The sequence below is a fragment of the Coturnix japonica genome, chromosome 1 (genome assembly GCF_001577835.2).
Source record: "Coturnix japonica isolate 7356 chromosome 1, Coturnix japonica 2.1, whole genome shotgun sequence".
In the NCBI taxonomy this organism is placed as follows: Eukaryota; Metazoa; Chordata; class Aves; order Galliformes; family Phasianidae; genus Coturnix; species Coturnix japonica.
In genome coordinates, this window is record NC_029516.1 from 58,768,192 (window position 1) to 58,785,483 (window position 17,292).

Sequence of the window (17,292 nt, forward strand, 5' to 3'; positions counted from 1 at the left end):
GGTCAAGGCTCCTGTTATGAGTCAATGAGTAAGGGAACCTTTCTCCTCCATTGACTTGAAAGGTCATATATGGAATACACAATCCTTTTACAGGAGGAGTCTAGACTGGTGATAATGGAAGCAGTAATTATAGATGAGAAGGTGATGTTGCACTAAATTGTGTTAGGATTTGGATAATATTGTGAGCAAAAAGCAATGCGGCTTCTATTCAGGTGGCTGATTTGGCCCAGCATTTTGTTGCTTTCCCTTTAATATCATTAAAAGGCTGTGAAGGAAGATTAGCAATGCATGTATTGAGATCATCCTATCTGAATAGAAAATAAATTACTAAAATAGACCGTTGATTTTGATCAGTGACTCCTTCTGGTATCTCAGTGTGATGATTTGCAATGCAGTTTGTTCATTCCAGGCATTGCTATAGCTCCAAAACAACTTTAAAGTTCAGCAAAACCTTGTGTTTTAGAAGTCCTTCCTATTCTTAGCCTCATTTACTTTAAATTTATTTTATATAGTACAACAGAGTAATGGTGGACTTTTTTCTTGTAAAGATGCTGCATGCAGGATTGCCTGAGCTGAACAGCATTCAGGATTTGAAATATGTGTATGATAACCTCCGTCCTCAGGACTCAGACCTCCAGGCCACCAGCTACTTTACCAGGTAAAGATAGAATGTAACAATGAAAGTTTATTTCCTTCAGGCAGAAAGTGAAGCTGTTATGTTAAGAGGTTGTAATCAGTGAAATTACACAAAAGGACACTTGGTCTTCACATGACTGCTTTTAAAAAGTCTTCTCCTTATTCATTTTAAGACCAGCCTCCTCAAGTTTCTCACACAGTTGTGCACTTGCGGTATATATATAAGAAGCTGCTTATTCAGTGCTTACAGTTTTTATTAATCTGGCACGGTGAAACCATCCTGGCTTATTTGCAGACAACATTTCTCTCCGCTTTTAGGTATACTTGCTCCATGCAACACTATTTGGACTGCAGACTTAGAATGAATAAATCTGTATAATGTTTGCTTGAATGTTTAGTAAAATTTCCCCATAAAAACATCTGACTTGAGTGAGGATTTAGAATTCCCACATTATATTTCTTTTCTGATCTCTTCTGACGTTTTGTGTTGCTTCAGGCAAGTTACTTTCTCTGGTAGCTAGTTTCTCCATCTGTAAAAATGTAACGATTCTTCCTTCTAAGCACTTAACAGATCTATAATAGAAAAGCACTGTGTGTGAGTAGAGGTATATTTAATGCTTCATTTGTATTAGGATAATGAAACCTTTTACTTGTTTGTGTTAATAGCAGGGAATTATTGATGAGGAGATGCAGATAACCTATATGTAATCAGTTTGAATCCTGCACTCGTGATCTTCTGAAACAGTTTTCTGCATTACATGTAATTTCAACTGTTTATGTGATGATACTCTAGATGAAGCCGATGGAGACTGAATGCATTTAGAAACTCACTTTCCCATGCTAGGCACAGTATGAGAATATCTCTCTGTCAGAGCCTGTCCTATACAACACTATGGTTTCTAAAGGACAGTATGAATTCACAGCATCCTGGACACAACATACTCATGCACAGCAAGTCCTACCCTTCTGACCTCTTCCTGCACAAGTGCAGGGCATGTCAAGTTCACAGCACTGGGCTTTGAGTCCTTTCAAATTCAGAGCACTAAAAGACACACTCATGAAGCAGCAGAGCTCTCTGTGCTGCACAAACCGCCTAGAGGCAAGAGCAAATCACTCTACCCTTCAATACAGCCAAAGAGGGCACTGCAATGAATAAATAGGATGAAAGCTTCAGCTGGAGCAGCTGAGCCACTCTCATTACCATTGCAGATGCTCATCTGAAGATTCTGGCCAGTCTGAATTGCACTGTGTTTCTATGTGTGCTTTACAACTATTGGAATCCAAAACCATGGCTGCAGGTTTGGAGAAGGATGAAGCAGAGACCTCCTGAGTTTAGATAAGAACCTTTGAATAGAAAGGAGGATGCTTCTCAAAACTGTCATTCCATTACTTTACACATAGAAGAACACTGAGATTTTTCTCCTTTAACTCTTTTATTTCTTTATTTATTTTCAGATGCTTTTCCTCTTGCACCTTAATGAGATTGTTTTAATTTAAAATTTAATTACAGCTTCACATTTAGTGGCAACTCCTACCTTATTCTTTCCTTTAAAATTTCACTTTTTCCAAATTACAGACTTACATTTCCACTCAAATAGGAAACATGCAGCTTCTAATTAAAATGCGAAAGTCTTGATTCTGCCATAATCCGGGTAGCTGTTTTTGTCTCTCATGGCTAGAAATACCTTTTCTCTTAATTAGAGAAAAAGGACTAGGTTATACTTAACCAAATGTGAGTCTTCAGAGTGAAAATAGCATTTGTGTCTCAGCCAGTGCCCAGCACTCTTTTGGAAGTAAAAAGGATCACCATACTTTTCAGTCTGGTAGGGATAAGGTTATGGTTAGGATTAAACTCGCTGCAGTCTTGCTTAGCTGAAAGGTAAAAAATGAGGGCTGGATTCAGGACAAGTCTGTATCTCCACTCACTTTCTTGTAAGTTATTGAAGTAGTTGTAGTGTTTTGGCTGGGGTAAGTGAAGGACTTCAGACTGTTACCTGACATTGAAGATATGCTTACCAGTAAAACTGGCATCATGCTACAGATCCATTCAGTGCTGTTGATTCATATTTGAAACAGTATTTTCTGCTAAAATGCTTACAGTGAACACACTGACGCTGTTGTTCTTATTTCTTTCATTTTATTACTGGTCATAGTGAACACTCTAGGGCTATTGTTTCTTTCAAATTGTTATTGGCCAAAGAGAGCATTATATCATGCAAGAAACATCAGATATTTTCTTCTTTAATATTCTTGGTGTATGTTTGTATTATATATGCTCATTTGTAAGCACAAGGTCTCTTTTCATCAGCTCATGAATTTTTATGGATTTCATTTTACTTCTTGTTTTTTCTTGGTTTACTCTAATTTCTATTCATTTTTGAACGTTATTTGTGTTAATTCAAAGCATTCATTAACTAACATTTGTACACGTTTAAACATGGGCAAAACACCAGGTTTCATGTTGAGTTGTGTTTTAATTTCTGAAAAGTGTTTCCAGGCAGTCTTTGGGTTGGCTTAGTACCCAGATCTATTCAAGGCTTACCCTCCATATAAGCATTTTCTGACCTACTCCCAGGAATGTTACCATTACTTACGTTGACTTTATCCTGTCCTTTATAAAAAAATGTTTCCTACTTTCCTTTTGCACAGAGATCCAGCTGAGAAAAAATCCAATCTCATACTTCTCAAGGTCTCTCTGTACTTTATTCCTGAATCTATTTTTTCTAGTTGTCTTTAGAAAGTAAGTGAAATTGGAATTGCTGTTTGTTAACATGACTTCCAGTAGCCCTCATACTCTTTCTAATTCATAGCTGCTTTTTCTCAATAATTACTTTCAGAACATTTTATTGCTTTGAAAAAGTTCCTTTCTAGATAAGGAGTATGGTCATTGGAATGTTAAAAACTGCGAACAGAGAGTCACACTGTATGTTCTAAGTACATGGTATTTATTGTAATCTTTCAGATTCTATCATATAGCATATCTATTCAAAACCACAAACTTTTGCTAGTGGAAATATGAGAAAAGTATTTCCCTATTTCCATGGAAATAGGTTGCTTTTAGCAATTGCCTGAGCTTGATTTGAGCAATAATACTATTTGTTTCTCAATTGAAACTCAATTGTTTCTTAAAAATAGCATGATATGATGGCTGGTGTCAAAACTATTCCTTGCAAAACAATGTTAATTTGCTCTGCATCCTTTTTAGCCAGCAGAATATTAATATCAGAGTTTTAACTCCATTGCCCAAATACTTCCAGAATTGCAAAATATTCTGTTTTACTAAATTCTTTTTCTCTCATTCTTGACTTCAGACATGTTCAGTAATCTTGTCCTGTTTCTGTGTACTGTTCTCTTCTCACATTGAGTCAGTTCACTATTATAAGCTGATGAGCAGCAGTGTTAAACCTCACAGATTGCAGCCTTCTGGAAGGTCGCACTGTCGAATCATGAATAAACAGTGCACTCATTGAGAGTTAAACAAGAGTTTCTGTGTTGGCTTGTCATTTCTGTGCACCTAGTGCCAAATGAAACATTGTTGTCTCTCCAGCATCTGCCCTGAACTCAGTTTGATCCTTGAAACTCAATTTGATCCTTTCCCCTCCCGCCTCTCCTCTTTCCCTGAAACTCGGTTTTACCAAGGAAAAGAAGAAAGCCATTTCACTTCTGGATATAGATTTCCTCTTTGGTTTTCTGCAGATGTCTTCAAATGTCAGCATGGTGTCATCTGCTGCCTGACATTTTTTATGTGCCTGTGAAGCAGTATGTGTAATATGCATCCAAAAATATTTTTAAGGGATTAAAGTTAGCCTAATGCAATAAACAGAGCTGATTTCAATTGACTGCAGTATACAATCTAACTCACAGAATCCTATAAATAAGAGAGGCACTGTAAATCTGACTATTACCATCAAAGCACCACTGCATATCCTCAGCCACCTGATTAAAGGAAGGGTTCTGCTTGTGAGAGCTGCCATCTTTACTGTTTATTTATCATTCGTTCAGTATCTGTCAGTGTCCAGGTCAGACATATCCACTCCAAGATGCAAATGCCAGCTGTTGCAAAACCAGAAAATTCATAGTAACTCTTTTGAAAACATGACACTAATCTCAGATTGATCAGACAATCCCTGTTTCTGAGGTGGCTGCAGATACTCCAGCAAGAAATACTCCAAATTGCTGAAAAACCAGTGACAGCTGGTGACTTCTCTAATATGACAAAGATGAAAATGCCTTACTAAACTTTCTCCAAGCTGCACTCAAGCAGTTTGTAATGAAAACTTAATTACTGCCTGTGTACTATCACAGTGGGAAATAAGATGTAAACTTGAGAGTTATCACAAAACACAAAGCCGGCACAGGAAGATTATCAGTTGTCCATGAACATGTGTTGGTAAAAATCAGAAAAGGTCTATCCCTGAAGGCAGTAAGGTTCTGAAAAAGTCTGTAAAGAGCTGCTGGGGGCACACTTCCTAATCTGTTTTAAAATGGAGCATGTTAAGTTCATGGAGGAAATGAAATGCCACGTTCATTAACATCTGAGAATCCCACAAAGATAAATTTTACTCATTGAACTACAAGCTGTATTCAGGTCTAGATGGAAAAGTGATAGTGAATTTATTATCATACCTACCAAAACTGAGATCTGGATAAGTAATCAGGAGTGTGTGTAGTCTTGAAAGGCTAGGAAGAAAGTCTGGTGTGTCCATAAAGGCCTAAGCATCAGATCCCAGAACACCTCTCTGGTAAGAAATGACTACTAACTGAAAATCAAGATACGAGCTATTACTAGATAATTTTGGAAAAGTTAACCAAAGTTTTAATTCATTTCTGTTTTCACAAGCGACCAAGCTGTCTGTGCATGTTTCACCTGATCATAACTTGATAGTTCTGTAGAAAGAGCATGATCCAGATCTGAAAGTCAAAGTCCATTCAGCATGTGAAAAAAAAAGTAGAAAGCACTACCTGTTAAAAATTCCAGATATTTAAGTCATTTTTCTGAGACATCTATCTGCATGACAATAGAAAAAATATTACCATGCAGGAAAAGAAATCATGTTTCTGCTGTGTGTTAGGAATATTATAAACCACAATTAGTCTTACTCAATTTAATCTCTGAATTTAATACTTTTAATGTAGGTAACTTCAACTTAACTATCTATAGACCTTTAAACACTAATTCTTGCTTTGGCTACCAGAGTTCTGAAATAACATAGAAACACTTTTTTACATCTTTGTGAAGACAGAGCTAGCTTTTGCTGCAGGAAAGATGGTAATAACCTAGTGAGCAAGCGGATACCCTGGACCTCACCGAATTCTTCAGCTGTGGCTAAAGATTATGTGGCTGAAGAAAAGAGATGACATCTCAGATTGTTCAAGGAACAAGATCTAGCACAGATTCTTAGCATGAACTTAAAAAATCCTGTCAGAGAGGGAAATCAGATTATTACAATGTAGTAAACTGAGTCAGTGATCTAATCCACACCAACAAGAGCTGCAAAATATAAGAAGATGGCATATGTTTTTGTGTATACCACTGTTCCATAAATAAGAATCAGCTTTTGAAGGTTATGGGATGAGTCTCCTTAAGCAAATTCACCCTTCAAAAGAAAACGCAGATGACTGTAACTGCAGTTCTACCATGCTGTGAAGAAATACTGAAATGTCATCAAAATTGCAAAAAAGCTTCATTGTTCATAGCATGACGTATGGCCTGCTTTGTGCTTTCTGTTATAAGAGGGAGGACTGTTTAAACAGCAGTATTCTGATATTAGTGATTGAAGTGATTTCTGAATTAATACTGATTTATAAGCAAAGGCCTTTTTTGTGTGAATTGAAATGAACTATTTTCATTTGGAAAGTGAAGTTGACTCTTAATAACATTGCAAATTCCCTAACTGCTCTGCTACAATATGACCAAGTTACAAATTCTATACCTAAATCATGTCACAGTGATTTATCACGTGTTTAAGCTGTGGATTGAATTAAATGCATAAAAGCTTTCTAAAAATAAATAAATAAATAAATAAATAAATAAATAAATAAATAAATAAGTATTCATCTCAGGTGCAGCTTAACTAATCAGAAATGAATTTATTTTGTACTAATATTTTGAAACAAGATTTATTTTCTTGTTTTCAATTTGGGTGTTAATTTGTGTCATTTATTAAATAGTCTTTATGTATCTGTTTTTTAAGAATGCAGTTAATAAGGTAGTTAACTAAATCAATTCAGAGATACTTCCCGTTTTATTACATTAAGAAAAATATATACATCTCATTTCCTTAGTTTAGGAACCCTAATTGGTATATGATAAATTCAGAGTATTTTGAATGGTATCTCTGGTTAGTTTGAACAAGCGGGGGAACTATCTACAGGTAGGATATTCTTTTTGTCATCATGGCCTCTGTGAAGCTACAGTCTTTAACCAAAACTTCTGAGTTCATGAAAATCAGGCTAATGCAATGAATGGAGTTGATTTCAATTGATTGCAGTATGCAATCCCACCCACACACTGAAGCCCATGAATAAGAATTTAATTTTAAATGACAGGTTAAGATGCTCAGCTTTAAAGAGGTGATGATGAAGGTGGTTAAGGGTAATGTCAACTCTTGTAAGCTAGATAGAAATAGTCCAAAGTAGGAGAAAGTAAGACAAAATGCTGAAATTTTGATAGAGGTTTCCTGCTAAATGATCTGAAACTTGTTCTATAACATCAGAATTCACCTAGATTATCTTCAGAGAGCTGTGGAACTAAGCAGTGCAATAGAAAAAAGTAATTATTATTGTTTTTAAAAATTTATATTTTCAACACATTTTAACCAGCAATTGAATTCAAAAGGGTGTTTTCTATTGAGCACTGCATTTTATTCTTCAAAGAGCAGTGATTATCTCACAGTGTTATTTCTCAAACTGAGTTCACTTTGATATTAAAACAAGTTTACATGACATATCTGCGTGTGTATCTAGGATTTTTTTTTATCCATTTTGTCTTTTCTGATGAAAGATCTCAAAATGTTAGGAAATCAGATTTATTTTATTTTTTATAACATCTTAAGTAGCTCCTCGTGTATTGCTATTGATCTTTTAAGAACTGGGTAGAGGAGTTAGGATGACATCTTACACAGCTTAATTACAAATTGGATGTAAAAGATGCTTAGCCTTGTGTAAACACTTTTAAGTCTGTGTGAGATTATTGTGTTGAAGAAGTAAATGCTAAGAGCAGATGCTGTTCTACCCTGGAATCCTTCAGAACACACAAGAGTGTCTCATTTGCATGGTGGAATCCTGCTTGTGAAAAGTAACTACCCCAAGGTGAGTCATGGGAGAGGCTACAGCAAAAATGGTTTTCTAAGTAGTGAGGCTGCAAACGTATTGCTGCAAATAGTGCTGAGTTCATATGTATATGGGTATATATATATTCATGTGAGGCAGGTTTATTGTGTCTGTAAAACCAAGGATCAATAGGAGCCAAACAGATATACACAGTGTCTTCTTTTTGTTCTTCAGGAAAATAAAGGAAAGTTTAGAGTGCTTTCCTGTCAAGCTCAATAACTTGATCCACACGCTTGCACACATGTCACTGACCAGCTCTACAAAGCTTCCGTCTCAAGAGACTGTCCCTCAAGAATGGATGATGCTGAATGCAGAGAAGTCAATTGCAAGAGCCACCATTTTGGGGTTCAACAAAAAGTCTGACTATGTATGTGTCATGTTCTTTATTTATCTTGAATTGTTTATCTGTGAGTTTATACACTCTCCCTGCTCTTTTATAGAAGATCTGTCTGTGCCACATTGAAAAGATCATAGGAGTGCCATAAGCAATGAGGTTGCAGAGAGAAAGAACACTAGGCAGACAGCTATTAGCAGGGAGCCATTAAAGAGAAAGGTTCCTGCCCAGTAGTGAAAAATAAATCAAGAGCTAATTAAAGTATCCAGAAGGAAAGCATGGCACGAAATTAGGAAGCCTAATAGAAATTGCAGACTGTTATATGATGCTTTAATGGCACATTATTAGTTTTCACGCACTGCAGTGATCTTTCAGTGTTTGAGTTGTATGCTACCCAGGCAAGTTTCTCCTTCTATGCAGCAAAGATATAAATTACAAACTGAATTCTCTGGCTCCTGGCACTACACGAAATAAAATTTTTGCTTTGTAAAAATCACCCTCTTGTTTTCTCTTGTACAATATTTTTTAATGTGCCCCTCTGATCATTTGTCTTTTCTGCCTCTCCTCTTTCCCCAATGCAGCTATATCTAGTCCAGGTGGTGCAAACCTGCAATGTGGTCACTTTTGTGGAGAAATCGTTTGACCAGTTCTCAGAACTTCACAGCAATCTCCAGAAGCAGTTTCCATCACATACACTCCCAGAGTAAGGCAGCGTATTAGTGAATGTTATTCTGCTGTTAAATGGTTCTCTTTCTGCACAGATAAAAATGTAAGAAAATGTATGGCAGGCATATTTTTAGAATCACAAAGGCAATGAGACATGTTCTGTCAAGTTTTCTATTCAGCCTAGGAGAAACTGAATCATATAAAATTGGGCTGTCACAATATTCTATATCTTGTTCTTTTTTTTTTTTTTTTTTTTTCCTTTAATGGAAGGAGAACAGGGGAACAGTTTGTTCTTGACACAGGTATTTCTGAAATTAAAGGGTAAGTGGTACTTATTAAATTAAAGATGTGATAAAGCATTTAATAATATTTATTTTCTTCATGATGCAAGTCAGAATTCCTAGGAAAATCAGTACACTGATTTTCTCAGCCCTAGCTGAGAAATATGCAATAACCTTATTTGCTCTCCTGGCCCTTCAATAACATACTGAGTGCTTTGCATCACTCAATAATAATGAGAGTTTAACATTTCTTGAAAAACAAGCTGTCATTAATTTCAGTAATTATAATTATTCCTTTTTATTGGTGCATGTGTTCGTTCTCTGTTTGAATATTCTGAAGTCTTCACATCTTCATATTTCTATCTTACATAAAAAAATCTCTTCCTTATAAAACAATTTTCTGTGGCTTTGGTAAATTGTTTCCTACAAATATCATATGTATTATTATACTGTAAACTCTATTGAGAACAAAGTAGTCTCCTAGACAATCATGTGGCCTCACCTAATACAAGACCTACTTCAAGCTCAATCTATTATAAAAGACTGGATAAAAAGATGCACAGTTTACCTGTGCCAAGCTGAGATTCCAATGGTGCACCTGAAAATTAAGAATCTTTGATGTTCAACTTAAAGTAAATATCCGCAATCAAAACGATTTTGACTTTAAAATAAATTCAATGAATTATAGATTCAAATTTGGTATTCCCCTGAGTTTGGGGGAGTTATTTAGTTAAATGCCTTTAGATTGGTTAATTCTGGAGCATCTTTTCTCTACCTGAGGTAGTTTTGCTTGGTTCCAGTTTGACTCATTATGACTGCCCAGATTAACTGGCTGAAAAATTTGGTGGGAAATGGAATTTCACTGCATTCCAAAAGTGTTCACAGTCTTGATTTAGAGCCATGTGCATACTAAATATTAGTTTGTGAGATAAAATATTTAACAAGTGGCAATTTAAGGTTCTGGTTTTCTTTCTTTCTTTCTTTCTTTCTTTCTTTCTTTCTATTCTTTCTTTCTTCTTTCTTTCTTTTCTTTCTTCTTTCTTTCTTTCTTTCTTTCTTCTTTCCTTCTTTTCCTTCTTTCCTTCTTTCCTTCTTCCTTCCTTCTTCCTTCCTTCCTTCCTCCTTCCTTCCTTCCATCCATCCTTCCGTCCTTCCATTCTTCCATTCTTCCATCCTTCCATCCTTCCATCCTTTCCTTTCCTTCCTTCCTTCCTTCTTCCTTCCTCCTTCTTCCATTCGCTTCCTTCCTTCCTTCTTCCTTTCCTCCTTCCCTCCTTCCCGCCTTCCTTCCCTCCTTCCGTTCCCTCCTTCCCTCCTTCCCTTCCTTCCTCCTTCTCCTTCCCTCTTCCTCTTCCCTCCTTCCTTCCTCCCTTCCTTCCTCCTTCCTTCCTTCCTTCTGTCCGTCCTTCCTTCCATCCTTCTTCCTTTCTTCTTCCTTTCTTCTTCCTTTCCTCCTTCCTTCCTTTCCTTCTTCCCTTCCTTCCTTCCTTCCTGCTCTTCCTTCCCTCTCTTCTTCCCTCTTCTTCCTCTCCCTTCCCTCCTTCCTTCCCTCCTTCCTCCCCTCCCTTCCTTCCCTTTCTTTCCTTCGTTTCTTTTTCTTTTTCTTTTTCTTTTCTTTTTCTTTTTCTTTTCTTTTTCTTTTTCTTTTTCTTTTTTTACAGTGAGGATATCTATTTGAAGGAAAAATTATTTCTTTTCAGAAATGCATGGATTTAAGAAACTCCGTAGTAAGTTGAAAAAGCAGTACTAGTTATTTTTCACATACATCTAACTTTATTAAAATCACTTATATTTTCAATGCAAATGTAAGTTCCCAAACACAGAGAAGGTTAATCTACATACAATGAGGCTGTGTCTAAGACCTGAAGACCATTTTATTGCCAAAATTCAGTCCCAGAAGTAAACTGTCATTCAATGATCTTTCCCAAGACTGTGCTAAATTGCTACATTTTATGATGTTTCTTTCTATGAATGTTCTTTAAAGTTAATGCTTTGATTTGTTTTTTAATATATCTTTGTTGGCTGGAGATTTCTAATGTACTCCGGATTTTATTTCTATAATAAAAAATAAGCTACTTCTTTATAGGAAGTTACAACTGGAACTGGCATATCGTCTGAGACCATTAATTTGTATGATGCAAACCTCCAGCACTAGCCAATGCCAGAGGCTTCAATGCAAGGCAAAAGCCTTGTTTCATAATGTAACCACAAAAGCAATTTGAAAATGTATGATTGAAAAATAAAATGTCTGATATTACCAACTAATTGGAACTGCTAGCAGAAAGGACTTGGTTACTGCTTTGTATTGATTCATGAAATTGTATATGTTTATGTCTCATTAAGAGGCAATATCACAATATGAGTCTGCCTCATAGAGGTTCTAAATACTGGCTGTGTCTCAATAAAACAATGGCAAATGCTCAGAGTTCTCAGCATCTGAAATTGTATATAAACAGTCATCCTATATTTATAATCCAAAGCACAGCTGCCCCAAACAAATGCTTTTACTCTAGCACCATCTCTCTTATTTGGTTTTAGACGGAATATTAATAGTGTTGTTGTGGAGCTTTTTTTAAGGCCAAAACACTTTTCACTCAATTAAGCATTTAAGTGAAATAGTTTATACACAGAAATGGCTCTTCAGGCTTCCTTTGTTCAGTAAGATGTGGGATCTGGTACCCAAGATGTCTCAAAATGGCAGAAGTTTATTTATTTATTTATTTTTAATCTCCTAAAAGCAGATCCAAAGCTGAAAACCAACTTGGAACATACTTTTCAAATACATGTTCACAAATACACAATCAGTTTCAGCTGCAGGCACAATTCAGCAAATGTTTGAAGGAGCTTTAAAGAAGTGTTCAGTTCTACTACAAGGTTCATGTTGTCCTTCACTGCAACAGAGTTATGGGTGCCATCAATCAGCAGCGTCTCTGAAGTTACAGATGCATCTGTCGTCATTTTGGCCACCATGCTTAGGCTGCATCTTTTGAGTGCCAACATTTTATAGCCAGAGTCCTCTCTTTGTATCATACAGCCTAATTTATTTTATGCTGCTTCCTAACAGATCTTCACTACCATCTTATGAAAGAAATCCTTTCTCTGCCACAGAGGAGCCCAGAACTTTCACAGGCTATCTATGTATGACAAATGACCTGTGTTCTATTTTTGTCTGTACAGTTCACATACATGAGGATCTTGGGTCATGGCACATTGCCTGCCCCATTGCATCCTATCGTTGTAATTTTTTGAGGCAAGAACTGACTCTCATTAAGTTGTACAGTGCCTAACTAAGCCCCGAACTTTCCATGCTATAGGAAAAAATAATGAAAAGGCCATACATACAATATGCCACTATCATCCTGGCCCTTTCCCATTTTAATTACAGACTAAATTATGGCAGCGCTGAATTCTCCCTCAGAAGTATTACACAAGATATGTGAAGATTTGTCCTCTCCTAAAAGAGTTACAAAACAAGCTTTAAAAGAATAAATTTAAAAACAAACAAACACACAAACAAACAAACAAAAAAGCAACAGGTCTAATTATAATTCATGAAATCTAATTACACTGAATCTCTTGGTGAGAAAAAAATGTGTAGGTTAATCATCTTTGGTCATTTTATCTTCAGTAGGTGAGGCTGCTGTGCCATTTTTACAGCTGGGTGGTTTGCAATGCTGGCCGGTGTTCCTCCCCGGGGATGGGAATCCACTGCTCCATGTGTTACTATCTGGCTGGCTTTTGAAAAGCTGATGACATCTTATCACTGAGCTGTGGAATTGTGTAAAACCCGTTCAAAGTAGGAGCTGACCAGCTGTCTTTCAAAAGGCCGTCCAAGTGTCTCTTTGCAACATATTTTGCTGCTAGCTGCCTCTTTAGTCATTTGTCTGAAGCCTTCAGATATCTCTTGAGATCTGCTGGATAAATCAGGTTGTACCAGGAAAAAGATGCTTGTAAGCAGCACACTGTTAAGTATTTAAAGTGGCAATGAAATATGGCCAGATCAAAGCTTCTATTATTCTGTATCCCATAGATTAGTGGGCATAAAGCAGAATATTATTTTAACAATCCCAGTATTGGTGATCTATACCATAAAACCCATTACATGCAATTTAGCACTGATGGCCTTTCAAATGCTTCTTCAGCCTGTAAGAAGTAGCCCTTGTCAGGGCAAAGTTAATGTAAATTGATGCGTACTGCCCTGTGAGGTAGCTGTGGATGCCCCATTCCTGGAGGTACTCAAGGCCAGGTTGGATGGGGCCCTGGGCAGCCTGATCTGCCAGGTGGCAGCCCTGCCTATTGCAGGGGAATGGAACTGGGTGGGCTTTAAGGTCCCTTCCAACCCAAGCCATTTTGAGAATCTATGACTGCTAAAATGCTAACATTTTAACTAATCTAATATATGTTTTTTTCTAAAACACAAAGATGATTCAAGTGAAAAAAATGTTGGATTTTGACATTTTCCTCATAACATTTGAAAACTGACCTAAGACCACTCTGGCACTACATTGTTTATTTAGAAAATTGAAGTGAAATTCATCTTAATAAAAATTCTATGGAACATGGCTATTATTACTGTTATTGCTTTTGTTGGGATTGATTTTGTTATTGTAATGATAGTTTGTTTTCATATATTACTTTTCTTGTGGTCGTGCCTGAAACTGCATATGGGATCAGGTACCTGCTTTGAAAAACACTTATCTACACTCAAAATATTAAGGCAAAAAAACACAACAACAACAACAAGCAGTAATATAAAATAATATAAAATGTCATGCTGTAAGGTTTAGGCATTTGGTATTGTAATGCAAGGCTTTGAATAGCATGAGCCTTGAGCTGAGATCAGAGATCTGTTGTGCTATGCACTATGCAAAATGTTTTCCTAGCATCATAAAGGACAAACTTTTAGAAGTATTTAGATGCAATAATACACAAGTAATTGCCTTATAGTGCTTTTAGCATACATGTTTAGAATAAATTTATTTAGACAGAAAAAGATTACAGTATGAAAAAGAGTATCATCAAATTTTCATCAGAAAAGAATGAGAATCAAAGGGTATACAGTCCTGTGGAAACTGTACTCATCCCTTTATCTACCTGCAAAATATCTTGGAAAGATTTAACATCATTCTGTTAAACAGAGACGGAAATATTTTCAGCAAATAGAGTACAAGAGTAATAAATACAAATATTCTTCTCTTGCAGGTTTCCCCACTCATGGCATATACCTTTTACAGATCTTGAACATAAGAGAGTGAAGGATTTGAATCTCTACCTGAAGCAGCTATTAAATGGATCCAGAAAACTAGCAAACGTGAGCGCTTCCAATCCTTGTTTTATTTGCATGTGGCTTTCAGTAGCATTGTATGAAAAGAATCAGGAAGCTTTCCACTGCATGATTTGAAAAAAATAAATGCCATAGATGACACTTCTAATGCAGTCATTTTGAGATGAAGCCATTGCAACATACTGCAGAGCTTAAGACAAAACAAGAGTGACTGAAAAATGGTTTTATTTTTCAGGCAGGATATTCTTCAAAATAACTTCTCTTCCTTTGCTGCCATCCAAAAGTAATGATTCACTGTATTTTTGACAGTAAGGAGTAGGTTCTGAGGAATATAATGTCTAAAAGAGGAGTACATTTTGAAATATTGAAGAAGTCCAATTTTGACAGTTTTAAAATGAGAATTTTTATTCTTTCAGGCCATAAACACTCCTCATTTCAAAATTTAAGTAACATATCTAAGAAATAGTTTTACAAACAAATGGAAATCAGGATATTTCATTACTATCAAAATGATACATCATGTCCATTAAATTTGTCAGGTTTTTATTTATTCTTGCTTTCTGAGATTCCGTGTTTTCCTCCTATTTCAAAGTGGAAAGTATCAATAGTGACTAAAACAGACTCTTCATTGTCTCCTTTATGCACCTCAGCATTGTGAAAGCCAGAACCTAGAGCATCTCAGATGTCTCTTGTACCTCAGCACAGTGTTAAACAATTTTGTTGCATCACTTCAGAAGTTGAGTTGACAATTACTGACAGCAACACCAGAGTCTGAGAGAAAAGTGTCTTCCTTTGACCATCAGTAGTCAGGAAAACTATTGGGTGGAGAGTAAAAAGCAATGATTTTTGTTAGATCCTGAGGTTATATAGAGGCTAGTAAATTAATGGAGCCAGGGCATGATCTCCCTGCTATTTCACTGGTAACATGTTCTATAGTAGAGCTTGGGTCTCTGCCATATGGGACTTGTCATCTCCCGTGGCCTCAGGGCTACGGCACAAAATCAGTCTGGTTTGGTTTAATAGTACCAACAGTCTAGAGTAAGGGGGGTATAGTGGGATATTTTTTTCTTCAAATGTGCAAGCATCTTGTAGGAGGGAAAAAAATGCCTACCTATGTAAACTTTCCCAGATGTGTCTGTGTAGTGGGGATTAAAAAGGAAATTGTCCATATGGAAAGCAAACATGAGTTTTATTAGCATTAATAAAAATTCTGTGCTGGGCTGAAATTGAGAAGACTTTCGAGTGATAGGTCTTATGTGTTTCACAGAGTTGCACCTAATTTAACACAGACAGCTGACTTGGGTGTTTGACTCCCGTAACTGACTTTGCTAAACAAACTGCACAGATTGAGTTTAATTGTTGCGTAATTTCTGTCACTCAAGGTAGACTCATGGGTTTGTTTTGCATTATCACTTTTTGGTCACAGCTGAGGAAAAACACAAATAAGCCAGTGACCTAGAAATGGACAGCGCTCTATCTTCTGCTGTGCTCTGAGCTCCTGTAAGGTACATGAATTTTCAACTTGGACCAAGTATTGCTGTCTTGAAGCCTGATCTGTGGTTGTAAAATTAAACTGTTTAAAGCTGTGGGATAGTAATAAAAACATTTCCCAGTCATGCCCAGATGCTCTCCTCTCCCTCCTGCTCCATGGTCTGTGAAGTCTAATAATCAGTTAGAGCATGCTGCCTCGGAATGGGCTGCTTAATTCCTCATCTCCTCCCTTTATGATTGCAGAGCTGGGTGAATTTTTCCAGTGTTGCTGCTGAAATACTAGGACACAACCATGAAAATGGTATTTGTAGGCAACTGTGAGCGGATCTGTTTGAGAAATGCTGGTGTGGCTCACTGGTCCAGTGGAGCTATACAGTCATGCTGGACTGTTCAGTAGCTGAAAGCCATTCAAGTCTGGTACAGCCTATAAACTGTGAGGAGAATAAAACAATTACGTGCCTAAGAAAACTGTATAGCTGCTGGTATGCAGCCCTTGGAGGGCACATGATAATAAATGGAGTAATAAGCAGATTGTTTCTGTCTATGAAGTGCTGTTGTATGCTGGAAATCAGCTTGCTAACCACATACATTTAGCCTGCAGTTCTAGATGATAACTGTTAGAATTATTGAAACTCTATAAACACTGAATCATTATTTTTTACTTCAATATGCTTCTCCTGCTGGGAGATGTGAGAAATTTGGAAAAGACTGATGTATTCTGACCCACATAGAAAAAGGAGACCAGTCAGTTGGTAATTTCCTTTGTGCTCCCAGCTGAAGGCTTCCTTCTCACTTTCCCCTTTGGTATGACTTTTTTTAAAGTGTCGTTGTGACTTCTTCATTTTGCTTGAAGCAGAAAGCCAAGCTAGGAGGGTTTCTTGATAAAAATAAGCACAATTATTTTATCTCTCCTCATGCCTAGGACCACTTTACCAAGTTAAATTTGTCCTTTTTCTAAGATGACTAGGGAGTCTGACCAAAACCATTTAGGGAGATGTCTATTCTCAGGCATTACCGAACTGTCATTCCTCTGAAAGAGTAAAACTGTGTAAGAATTAATAATTAATTCAGCAATCGTAGAAGAAATCTTGTAAGATTAGATGCCTGTAGAACCAAGTTCCCTGTACTTTCTCAAAATGGTCAGTTCTTTCTGCTTTCAGCTGGATTATACTTCAGCTCTATAGTATCCTAAAGTATTATCTGGGATGGTACTAAGCCAAAAAGAGAAGAGTTGCCATTTCATTATTAAATAGTCTTCCTATCACTGT

The 17,292-nt window shown here is 36.6% G+C and overlaps 1 protein-coding gene across 6 annotated transcripts in view; it reads left to right on the forward strand.

Moving 5' to 3' along the window:
- The window catches only part of PIK3C2G (phosphatidylinositol-4-phosphate 3-kinase catalytic subunit type 2 gamma), a 272,235-nt gene that overhangs the window by 217,650 nt on the left and 37,293 nt on the right, over positions 1-17,292 (forward strand). For 5 of the 6 annotated variants that reach the window (XM_015867894.1, XM_015867905.2, XM_032445931.1 and 2 more), the window contains 4 exons: positions 549-658; positions 8,143-8,335; positions 8,884-9,005; positions 14,452-14,560. In XM_015867894.1, the coding sequence (XP_015723380.1) occupies positions 549-658; positions 8,143-8,335; positions 8,884-9,005; positions 14,452-14,560 (534 nt within the window). The remainder of the gene's footprint in view (positions 1-548; positions 659-8,142; positions 8,336-8,883; positions 9,006-14,451; positions 14,561-17,292) is intronic. The other variant, XM_032445932.1, reaches the window with a different exon arrangement.